Source organism: Electrophorus electricus, chromosome 3, assembly GCF_041902795.1.
Source record: "Electrophorus electricus isolate QZ-2024a chromosome 3, ASM4190279v1, whole genome shotgun sequence".
In the NCBI taxonomy this organism is placed as follows: domain Eukaryota; kingdom Metazoa; phylum Chordata; class Actinopteri; order Gymnotiformes; family Gymnotidae; genus Electrophorus; species Electrophorus electricus.
The window spans coordinates 3,861,129-3,873,211 of NC_137499.1; the positions used below are offsets into that span (position 1 = coordinate 3,861,129).

At 39.8% G+C, this 12,083-nt stretch overlaps 1 protein-coding gene across 1 annotated transcript; it reads right to left on the reverse strand.

Annotated features, from left to right (window-relative positions):
• Positions 1–4,760, reverse strand: LOC113577983 (beta-1,3-galactosyltransferase 1-like). Its single transcript, XM_027010928.3, has 2 exons — positions 4,400–4,760; positions 1–3,840 (listed from the first exon to the last, which is right to left on the reverse strand). The coding sequence occupies exons 1-2, from the start codon at positions 4,561–4,563 to the stop codon at positions 2,709–2,711; spliced, it is 1,296 nt and encodes a 431-aa protein (XP_026866729.3). The 5' UTR covers positions 4,564–4,760; the 3' UTR covers positions 1–2,708.
• Between the last annotated feature and the right edge of the window lie 7,323 nt (positions 4,761–12,083).

Genomic DNA, 12,083 nt, shown 5'->3' on the forward strand with positions numbered 1-12,083 from the left:
TTTTTTTTTTTTTTTTTTTTTTTTTTTTTAAAACCCTTCCTGTTTCCTCATGAGTCTGCCTCCTGCATTTTGCATTCTGCCTTGTTCCTGTTGGAAGTGTAACAGTAGGCTGCTTTAAATATTAGCTGAAAATTTGTCAGCACATCTTTAAACTACTGAATTGAAAGAATGAATAGTCATTTGGGTAAGGACTTGTTTACTGTTTTGTACATTGTAATGTGGCAATGTTAACATGGCATCATGGCAGAGCTTGCATTCAGTAGATTGGTAGCATTGGAAAAAGTCTAGATGCAGTTTACAAAAATTGCACAAACCCTACACTAACCACAGAAGTGTAAATTTATAATCCTGTTCAAAAATTACCATATACCTGAGAAATCAGAGTATAAGTTTTACACAGTAAAAAGTAACAACATGCATAAAAACAAAGCATAGGCCTAAATGTCTCTACAAAGAGGACAGTTCAAGCATGATTGAGTGGGTGAGACTGTCTTGCATCACAGTGAGAGGAAGATCTTTCAGTGTTGTGCTGAGGCATAAGTATCTTGTGAAGAGCAAGCACATCAACATTTCTATTCAGAAGGGTGGGATCACAAATACTTTAAATACACAGGACACTTGACATGGCTGAGCTGAGAATGAAGAGGTGATTTGACAATGACTGGGCCCTTTCATGACCAAGAGATTTCACTTTGACTTAATTTTCAAAACTCAGTTTCAGTGTGGGTGATTTGGTGTGGACTAAGTTAAGAATACACTTCAGTAGTCCCATCCATCTACTTATCACTAAGGGAAAATGTAAAGAGCTGGAGGAGCTTTCTTGTGGGATTAAATAGGACTGTAATCAAGACAGAGGTGTGTAAGGTTAGGCTTAATAGACTGGTGATTGGCCTCCAGCTAGGGTTGTGCAATGATTGAATGGGTATGTGTCGCTGGCTGTTAACCAAAACTTCAACATCAAAGCCACTGCACATCAAAGTGTTAACTGAGAAAATGGGTCTGAAAACATTCTGGTGGGCAAAGGCATGAAGATGCATTCATGCACATCATTATTATCTTAAATTCTATGAGGATTTTACATCACTATTTCAGGTTTTTCAGAACTGGAATTATAATCATAAATTGTGTTGAGAAGGCATGCGAAACACCTTAATGTCACTGATCCTTTCAAGTACAACTATCCAGTTGTACCTGTTTTAGGCATTAGGTGTTTTGCTAAAAGCTTTCACAAATAGGGTATATTTGGTTGAATTCTTTTTTTTGCAGTATAGATTCAAAATCAATTTAAGATTGATAATGTTTTAATATTTTAGTCAAATACCATAACACTTCATATGGAGCTGGTGGTAGAGGGATGATTAAGCAATATTGCAAACTATGCAGTTGTACCTGTTTTAGGCATTAGGTGTTTTGCAAAAAGCTTTCACAGATAGGGTATATTTGGTTGCAAACTATTTGTGAAACTGAACCCCTATATGAAAGCCAAAACAAGTAGACTACCAAGTTGACTGAATTTTCAGTGAAACTTTCCCCCCTAGCCACACTGACAGCTGGCTGTGAAAACTTATAATATATCCAGAATCACTTTGCTTTCCAAATGTGCTCAGTAAAATGGAATTTAACTTGGCAGAACAGTTTATGAACATATGTAAAAATCCCAGAATATACAAGATTTATATCCATTACACAGCTAGTCAGTTAATTGCAGGAAGGTAAATTGCTTTGACTGCCCTCAGTTCTAAATCATATAGAACACAGTAAAATCAGTATTAAACCTAAGTGGAACACTTTTATTTTGTACTTTTTAATTTTAGACACAAAACTACAAAAAAAAATGGGGGCTAGGAGAAGTCCAAAAATAGTTTCTCCTCTCAACTCACTTTCCAAAAACAGGCACTGTGTCTTATTGGGAGAAAAAGCCACACCTCCACTGCCATACTAAAGATGATGCAACCATGTACTTTTTGTATAAACATAATGACCTCATTGATAGCAATGTAATCAACCTTCTATTAATTCTAGCAAAGTCCATATTTACACCAGCCAATTCTCTGAGCCACATTGTTTGGTTTTCTGAATACATTTTTATGAATTGTTTGTTTTGAAAAATTAAAATCCAGTAAACATTGCAAAGTTCACAGCACCTTTAATATTTGTGCATTTCTACCCTTTTTTTAGCTTTATTACATCATTTTGCCCCATACATTTCCTTTTGCTATTTTTCATATTTTGTCTTGTTGTTGGTTATTATAGCACTTTAAACTATTAATTGCAATAAAAAGGTTACTAGATTAATGTTTAAGACCACAGATAGAAGATTAGAAAAGAACCTAATAACTGTTATAGTAGCCGTTGTTTCTGTAGTTGTGTTTGTCAGCTTTCACCCAGCAGGTGTCAGGCAAATTCATATTCCTCATATTCCAGACTGTTTACTCAGTGGCAAAACACATTATGGCACTGTAGCATTTGGAATTTTAGAGTCAGTCTCCAATACCAATGTTTAAGGATGATGTCGTTTAATATTAGAAATACTTATAGAATAATTTGGGAAACAGATTATTCATAACACTACAAGACTTCAAAAAGAGCCTTGCGCTTTACACCAAAATAAAATAACCTTCTGTCAAACCCTATTGTGCAAATCCTAATGCACATTTTATCATTGAGTAGATACAGGCCCTAAATAGGTTTTACTCAGCCATTCATAGTTAACAAGGAGGTCCTGGCTGCATAAGGTCTTTCCAAGAGTTTATTTGTTCTTGTATATTCCTTGTTGTTGTAGCAATGAGTTTTGAGTAACGACACCGGTCATAAGGGACAGGGACCACATGGAACAGGTCTCCTGGTGAGTTAGTAAAAGGCATTCCCAGATACCTCATACAGAGCCCTAAATAAACATCTTCAATATACACAGCCTTCACATGCTTGGCTCCTTCAATAAACTTTTCTGGCATATCTAAAGAAAATACATAGCCCAGGCCCAGGGCATAGGGTGGATAATAGTCTTCTGGGAAAATGTCTTTTGGCAGATACCATTTGGAGTGGGGATCTCGGAGTACCATGCCACTACTGGCCACAAGCCCTGTGATGTAGGTCTGCCTGGGGGCCTGGAGAAGTTTATTCATTAAAGTGTTCACGTTAAGGAACATATCAGAATCAATCTTCATAGCATAGGAGGCATTTCGGCAATGTGATGCCAGCCATTCCATAATCACCATAGTCTTTATGGTAAGATTAGTGTAGGTGTCCAAGAAATCACTCTGCACAATATCATGGTATTCCTCACTCTCCTGGGATACATTTTTCTGTTGCTCATTCCTCGCTTCTGGACTGACGTCACCAAGCAGAAAGAAGAGACTCACCACCTTATCCATGACCACTTTCTCAGTCCCCCACGTACTACGAACAACATCTCGAGCTTCTCTGTTGCCTGGTGCCACAGGCACCATGAGAACCAAGAAAGGATTTTCTTTACGACACCTCTCAGGTTCATTAAAAATGTATCGGTAGCTACAAGGATAGGCCACGTGATATGGTGTTGCTGGCTTACATGGTTCTGTCACTGATACTGATGTCAATTGAGAAGACAGAGCAGAGGGGTCACTCACTGAAGCAATGGCAGTAGTTGTCCACAAAGGAGATGTAGTGTTGAAAGTTATATTTGAAGCCCCTCTTGTGATTGTTGCATTGTATAGTATTTGAATAGTTGACATCCAAATTTCTGAGACTTCTGAGAGGTTCACATAATAGAAGACCAGTAGGGCCATAACCAGTAAAACAAGAAAATAAACACGGAAATGGTAACTTGGACATTCAGATCCTATGTCCAGCCAGCTCTTCCTGAAAACAGAATGTAGAACTAGACTGAATATTTCATGTTGTATATTTAAGGTTGTAAAAACAATTTTTTTTTAAAGTAACATTTTCTTTTTTTAACATTTATTGATATTTTATTTATGGATACATTAATAATAAAGTACTAATTAATTGTTTGTATATTACTAAATTAAACTCAATGAGGAATACATATGACTAAAAAGAACATTAAAAATATCCACACATTACAATAAAAAAAATCTATTTTGAATATAGTACTGCTCTAGATAACCTGTGTCTATTTAACAAGTTGATATTTGAACTCATAGTTACTAATCCAAAACAACCCTATGTAGAACTATTAAAACAAATAATTAAAGTCAAACCTACAATTCACTGTAAAGCCTATAGATTTATTTTGTTTTTAGTACAAGTGTGTATTACAGAGCAATACAATGCTCAACCCAGAATTATCTACAGTTAACAGTATACAGTTTTTTCTAACCAAAGTTTAAAAAAATTAAATACAAGTGTATTCAGAAAAAGCAAATCAGTCCTTAGGCAGAATAATTATACTTCATACCTTTTTTCTCCTCTTGTGCTGGCTTCCTCTACCATCTTTTCATTCGGACTACAGCACAGGACTGTTTTGTAATTTGCCGCACCTTTCTTTGAAGTACACCAGAGAAGAACTGCTTTTAGAGGTGACATGATCCCATGCAAATGCTGCCTGGTGTCATACCTCATTTATCCACATCCTTCCTCTTCCTAGGTAACATTTGAAAAATATTGTGAAAACAAAGATTACAATATTATATTAGTTGATTCTTACTCCTGCTGCTTTGGAGTCAATAAACTGTCAAAAAAGATATGAATGTACTTGTCCAAGCATCTTCCCAGTTTAATTGTGCCATGGGTTAGTAACTATGGTGCAGACTCCTGAGATTGAGGTAGTGCCTTCTGAGATGTTATTTTCCCCTCCACCACCATAAATCTGTCTCAGGGGTTTTGTTCTTTTGTGCAAGCGTGAATGAGTTTACAGTCCCATTCGCATTATATTGGCTTATCAATGCTTATGATTAACTGTTCCCAATAGCTTGCACAGAGTAGGCTTGTCTTGCTAAACCTGTTTCAATTTTTTAAAAACAAGTTGGCTTGATAGGCTAGAGCACTAACCACTGAGCAACAGTGGACAAGCCCCTCTCCTGAGGTCAAAAGGGAAGAAAAAGAGAAAGAAGCACAGAAGGGGACGCTTCTGCTCAATATTCAACAGTAAAATAATACAGGGGAACAACACTCCCGCCCCTTAAGTATACAATTTCCCGGCAAAGAGGCTGACGCGTTTTACTAATCGAGGCTTCGTGAAAAGTAGCCTTTGCGAAGACATTGTATAAGCAGGTGTAAGGCGTATAAGCAGCACCTGTAGGCAAGCACGCGGCTGATTGCGAATTAATGTACAGCGCGCGGCCTGCCTCTGGTGGCTGCAGGCCGGCATGTAGACGGCTGATTTTCCCCTCCACCGTCCTGTTTAGTCGTTTATTTTTATTCGAACCTCCATAGTTCTGCGGAAATCCACTGCTTTTGACAGGCTGTGCCTCTGACCAGAGTCTGTGAGAGGAATAATAATTCCGCGCATCGCTCGAAGTATTGCGCAATCATCCCGCTCCGAGGTGTCTTACTCTGGTTCCTCGCTCGCAGCGCTCTGCAGTCCTTCCGTTCCGACTCCACCTCCCACTCCTTACTTTAATAAAGCAATAAGCCACGAGATATTTTTTTCCAGAGTGAGAAAAGTGTAAATAAATGTGAGACTGGACTATATATTTTTTTGCATTTGCACAGCTGTCCTAAAGTAGGCTAGCTATTTTAATGAAATGTTTCTGTGAATAGCCATGATATATTGATTTAGAAAAAACTCCGTGACTCAACTTCTTAGATATGTTTATTACTGCCATCCTATGGGTTAACCTGAATTATAAAATGCATTGGTCTACAAGCAACAATTTTAAAATATGCCAATAGTCAATTTCAAATATAATACATGCACCTAAAATGTTTATTATTGCACTTATGTTAAGCACACGGACACATTCAATATTTAATTACATTTTAGTCTCTTTCACGATTTATCAAAATACTAAACAATATATACATTTACAATATACATACATAATATATAAGTGACGGGCAGGGACGACAGCGAATAAAGAGTGTCTCTATTCGTCATTAATAAAGACAACAAAACAAAAGGCACAGCGGCGAGCTCAAAAAAGAAAAGGCAAAAAAAATTCGCTTGCAGCAATCGCTCGAAGCGCAGAGGGACATGCAACACTCGTTGCGTCGGGCAATGCGCGGAACTAGAGGAGCGTGCCTGTAGGATTTGAAACGGGAGAGAATAAATAAGGCACAGGTACTCGTGGTTAATAATCAGGTGATTGGGTGTGTGTCAGTGGCTTTTCTGTTGGGTGCCTTGCACCATTAGTGCTCCGGTTATAACAGGAACCATTGTTGCCTTCACCTTCCACATCTTTTCTACCTCCTCTGTCAGGGCTTTGGGATTTCTTGAGTTTCTGTTTTCCTTGTTCCTGATGTTGCTATCCTTGGGACTGCAACATCTATCACTACGGCCCTCTTATGCTATTTGTCCATCACTTCTATATCTGGTTGCTTAGCCGCTGGGTAGCTCAGTGGGTTATGCCACTGACTTTAGTACAGGAGGTTAAGGGTTTGAATGAAAGTATCTCCTGTGGGCTCCTTTGAACTAGTGCTTTTAAGTTGCCTGCTTACCTCATTAGTAATGAAAGTTAAAAACAAGGGAGTCACATCAGCTCAGATGTTGCCTGGGTTAGCAAGGTCCATGTCAGGTGATGGGTGATAAGTGTCCCACAAGTGCAATCTGATGAAAAGTAGCCTACTGGAATAAATACAAGACACTCATGGACAGTCGTGGAGAATAGAGGACTGTTGGAAGCAACCCCAGTATGAAAAGACATATGCAGAGCATGTGGGAACTATATGTATGTATACACATATACACTGAGGTGCCGGCTTATAGGTAACTCAGTCTATAACAGTGTGGAATTACACAAAAGAGGGATCTGAAACTGCCAATCTGCTGTCCAGAAGGCTGACTTCATCTCAGCATTAGCATCCCTCCACTTCCTGGCAATAACAGAAACATGGATCAACTCTGAGAACTCAGCGACACCGGCTGCCCTGTCCTCTGCCTTTTCATTCACTCATTCTCTGAGGCGTCTTGGCAGGGGTGGTGGCACAGGTTTACTATTGTCTTGAGAGTGGTGTTTCACTCCACTTTCCATCTCCTCTTTTGAATTTCATGTCATTAGTGTCTTTCCCCACCAAACGTCTTATCATTGTCATCTACTGCCCTCCAGGTTCCCTAGATCACTTCATTGATTAACTTGACATCCTCCTGAGTCAATTCCCAATTGAAGGAAATCCACTCATTCTCCCTGGAGACTTCAACCTTCCATCAGACGAGCTGCATTCCTCCTGCATCCTTCCGCTGATGACAGCATTTGACCTCACCCTCAACCACTCTTCTCTAACTCACAAAGCAGGCAATGTTCTGGACCTGATCTTCACCCGTACCACCACAACATCAGACATCGCAGTCACCCCCCCTTCGCCTCTCAGACCATCACTTTCTATCCTTCACTCTCTCCCTTCTCTTTCCATCCAGTTCTCTCCATCATGTTCCTCCTCCATCCATTGCAATCTGCACTCCATAACTCCCTCTTCCCTTACTTCTACTATTTTGTCCACTCTTCCTCACCCTGACTCTCTATCCTCTCTCTCTTTGGATACAGTTACAAATTCTTTCATTTCTACAATCTCATCAATGAATCTTCTGTGCCCTCTCTCCTCTAGACCTGCGAAGTCCACCCCACCTGCTCCCTGGCTAACAGAAACACTTTGCTGCCACAGGAGAGAACTAAGGACTGCAGAGAGGCAGTGGAGGAAATCTCACCTAGATTCAGACCTCACCTCATACAAGTCTCTCCTTTCCAAGTTCTCACTGGAAGTAACATCTGCAGTCATCCTACTACAGAGAGAAATTCGAATCATCATCTGATCCATGCAAGCTCTTCACTATTTTTTTCTTCTCTCCTTAATCCTCCCCTCCTTCCTCATCTTTTACTCCTGAGGATTTTATCACCTTCTTTGAGCAGAAGGTTGCAGCAATCCGCCAGTCCTTTTCCTCTGTTCCCACGCCTCCAACCAACGTGTATTCCCCAACATCCAACTCTGACTGAAGACCCATCAATTTGCAGAATATTTAAAGGACAACTGACACTGCTCCCATATTGACTGACTAAATTAATACTTATTGTAGGGTATTGTTTATGTTGTTTAACAAACTCCAGCACTTATTGTTTATAGCACTTATCATTGTTTAAGATAGAAGTACTAAATACACAAGGTCTAGGTATCAGCATTCATCCCTGTATTCTAGTTCATTGGTATGTTTGATTCTAAGATACTGTCCTAGGATATATTCTATGAGTAAATGATAAAGCACTTTTTTAGTCGGTCTGGATAAGAGCGTCTGCTAAATGCTGTGTAATCTGGTGAATTAATAACCTGACAGTCCACAATAATACACCTATAAATATTACACCTTATACCAACAGGCACACATTGGATGATTTATATTAAGGCATCCTCATAGCTGAGTTGAGACACAACAGCAGTGCCAAATAGACAAACATTACTAACTACACATTAACTCTTTAGTTTGGCTGGTTTAGTCATGCTTCTACAAAAATCAAGTGTGTTAACACTAATTGTACCACACCACTATTTTAAACAACAGCCAGCATGAACTCCCTTTCAATAAGAATGTTAATACTATGTCTTAAATAACTGCTGTTAAGAAAACCTAAAAAACAATTTTGATGCCAAGATAATCTATGCAGTTAGTTGAGCATTTTGAAGTTCTCTGTTCCATGGCTACAGTATGGCTGTGGCAAGATGGAGTAGTGTGTTTAGTGTGAGAACTCATGTCATTTCATGTACAGGACACAACTGGTTTTGTTTCATTGGATTTTCAGTTTTTATTATGCTACCTTTATTTGTTTATATAGCATATTGTTTGCTTCACTGGCTTCATTAGAAATCATTTTAATAAATACATTGTGTTTTGGAGCTCACACCTTCTGTCACAGTTGTCTCTCAGGCGCAACTGCAAGGTTCCTATAGCCCGTGTGAGCCTTAGGAGCTGAGCGGGTTCTGTGTATGGATGTTCTTCCAGGGTCACTCCTCCTCTTCCAGTGGCTGTACTGCAAGTCACCCAACTAGGTTCAGTTTCTGTTCCTGGTGTGAAGGATGGCACCCAACCAGTCTCTCTTCTTGGCGTGAAAGTCGGTTCTTGCTCCCATGCCTTGCGTCAGACCTGTGGACCTCCCAGAGTCGCCTTTGCTAATCGCATCCAGACCTGCTGAACCTGCCTTCACTGATCCCCCCCCCAAACCTCCGGACCCGCGGGATGCGCTTCCGCTGATTGCCCCAGGTGCCTCCATACCTGACACACCCACGGCCAGACACAGCTGTGCCTCTGGACCTGCCTCCTGTCATGTCTTGCTGTTCTCAGCAAATGCGTCCGCCTCATAATCACTTCACTTAACACCTTTATTTTTTTAAATTAAAGGACTCTGTGGAGGGAAACTTTTATTAAACATCGAATCCCAAATATCAACCAATCTAATTTGACAAACAGACAACACGAAGTGTCTTGCAATAAGAATGATAATACTATGTCTCAGTTGCCATTGATCAGAAGACTTGAGTGCCAATGGTTAAGAAGACAAAGCTAATATGTGATGTATGTAAACCTTATCAAACATTATATATACCTTTAATTTCCATTATTTAAATGTTCTGCCTTGGGTGGAATCTAATATGCACAAATAACTGTGCTGTGGTACTTGCAGAAATTGACATTGTGTTATGCAGGAAAAAAGGTGGTTGGCAAAAATGTGATGGATATAATAGAAAAATGGTTTACTTGTAGAAAATGAAGGTTTCCTGAGTGCTTTTTTGTTTGTGTAATGGAAGGCTGGTCTCAAAATATATATGTATATTGATGTAAATGTAATATATACATTTATGCAAATGTGACATAATGTATAAAAGGGCTTGGTGATGTGTAGCAGTATATGGAGATTTGTTAAGCTTGCTCATTTTGGTGTTGTGGTTCTCATGGCACCACGTGATTCTATTTTGGTTTTCCTTTTGCCCCAGTTTTGTCCCCTTGTTTTGTTTATCTCCATGCTTTAGTGGGGATTACTTTCCCCACTAGTCTGCCTTTGTATTTATATCCCTTGTCTGCTTTTTTGTTGTTCTTTAACTTCCCCTAGAACATATTCTCTGAGTTTCCTGTGGGTTTTTTTTTTAGCTTCTTTCTATATGTTCTCTGATTTCATGTATATTTCCTGTCTTATTTATCATGAACTGTTACCACTACCATCATTCAGGAATTAACCTAAATAAACATTGCTTATCAACAAGTTTGTGTCCTACTTTCACTCACTCCACATTACACACAGTTACTTTAAACACAATGCCCAAACATGAAGGTGGAGCAGTCAAGACAGTCCCAAAAACATGTCACTAAAGAAGAGACTTGTGCTTGACATGAATTAATTATTTTGAACCTCTGCTATCATGTTCCCTAATCATGGTAAATCTCAGCAACTAGGATAAATGCCAATCACCACAAATTAGTAAATTTAGTCTAAACATGAAAATAAACCAGGCATGACAATCCCCATTATAACAAAACTGAAGAGGACACTTGAAGAGGACAAAAATATATTAACGATGTATGTACAATATATGTATAATATGTATATATACGAAATGTACAATGTATATATGGATATGTGTATGTACACAATGTACAGTTCCAGCTTACAAATTTACAGATTTAGAGTCACATGGTGGTGGTTGTCCCCACAGTTTATCAGTTTCCCTGGTACAGGGCCTGAATGGCCTGTGGGAAGAAGCTCCTCTTCAGTCTCTCTCTATTGGTCTTCAGGGAGCGAAAGCACTTCCCTGACCTCAACAGAGAGAAGAGCCTATTGTTGGGATGGGTGGGGTCCTTCACAATTCTTCCGGCCTTGGTCTGGCACCACTTGTAATAGATGGTCTGCAGGTCAGGAAGTTCCATATGAGTGATGTGCTCTGCTGAACGCACCACCCTATGGAGTGATTGTCTGTGCTTGTCTTTGTATCTATCAAACTGATAAAAGTAGTAGTAGTAGTAGTAGTAGTTGGTACTCAGCACAGATGTCTCTGTATTCTATGCCAGCCACTTGGTTATGGCGTTCCATGTACACTCTGCCCTCTGTGCATTGTGAGGAGTTTCTTTGTCTTGATGTCAGTGGCTTCTGTCTCCTCCATAGGCCAACTTTTTATACCAGTGGGATATCCGATGACTAGCAGAGAGTATATGTGTTGTTAGCCTGGATCTTGTTTCATTGAGTTGACTTCTCAGGACTTGCCTCATTCTTTGTAGGTATTTAGCTGTAGCTGTTTTCATTGTGGTCTCTTCATGATTCCTGTGGGATTCCAAGGCACTTGTAGTTGCCCTCAAAACTGTTATGTTACCATCTGGGCTCTGTGCTAGGCACCTTCCCTCTGCTTGTAACCGTCCAACCACACTTGATTTCACTGAGGAGATTCAGGCCTATGCAAAACAGGGACAAGGCATCTCCTTGGTAAATCCTGCACATGATGGTGACTTGTGTTGTTGGCTTGAATTTTGCCTCGAGTTCCTGTGAAGGCTTTTAGAGTCCTGTTGCTGTTATACAGTCTCAAGCATTCCAGAATCCATGTGTAGTGCACTGAATCATAAGCTTTCTTGTAGTCAGTCCAGACAGTGCACAGGTTGGTCTGTCTGGTCTCACAGTCTTGAGTGACAGTTTTATCCTCCAGTAGCTGGTTCTTGGCTGTCACATATTGAATCATGCATCTACTCACCTTAGCCACAATGATGCCTGACAGGAGCTTCTATGTAGTGAAGAGGCAGGTTATTGACCAGAAGTTTGATAGAACTACCCCTTTCTGGGAATCCTTCAGGATCAGGACTGTCTGGCCATCAGTTAACCATTCAGGGTGGATACCATCCATTAGCAGTTCATTCAGCCAGTAGGCATGGACCATATCAGGCTGTCCAGTTCTTCATACTTAAGATCCTTTCTTGGATATCTGCTAGCATGATGGTTACAGGATCCTATTCAGGGAGG

Excerpts from the sequence above, each read along its gene's own strand:
- LOC113577983 (XM_027010928.3), bottom strand. The coding sequence starts at position 4,563 with ATGAGGTATGACACCAGGCAGCATTTGCATGGGATCATGTCACCTCTA. Across the intron at positions 3,841-4,399 it reads AGCACAAGAGGAGAAAAAAG|GAAGAGCTGGCTGGACATAG; the intron begins GTATGAAGTATA and ends TTCTGTTTTCAG.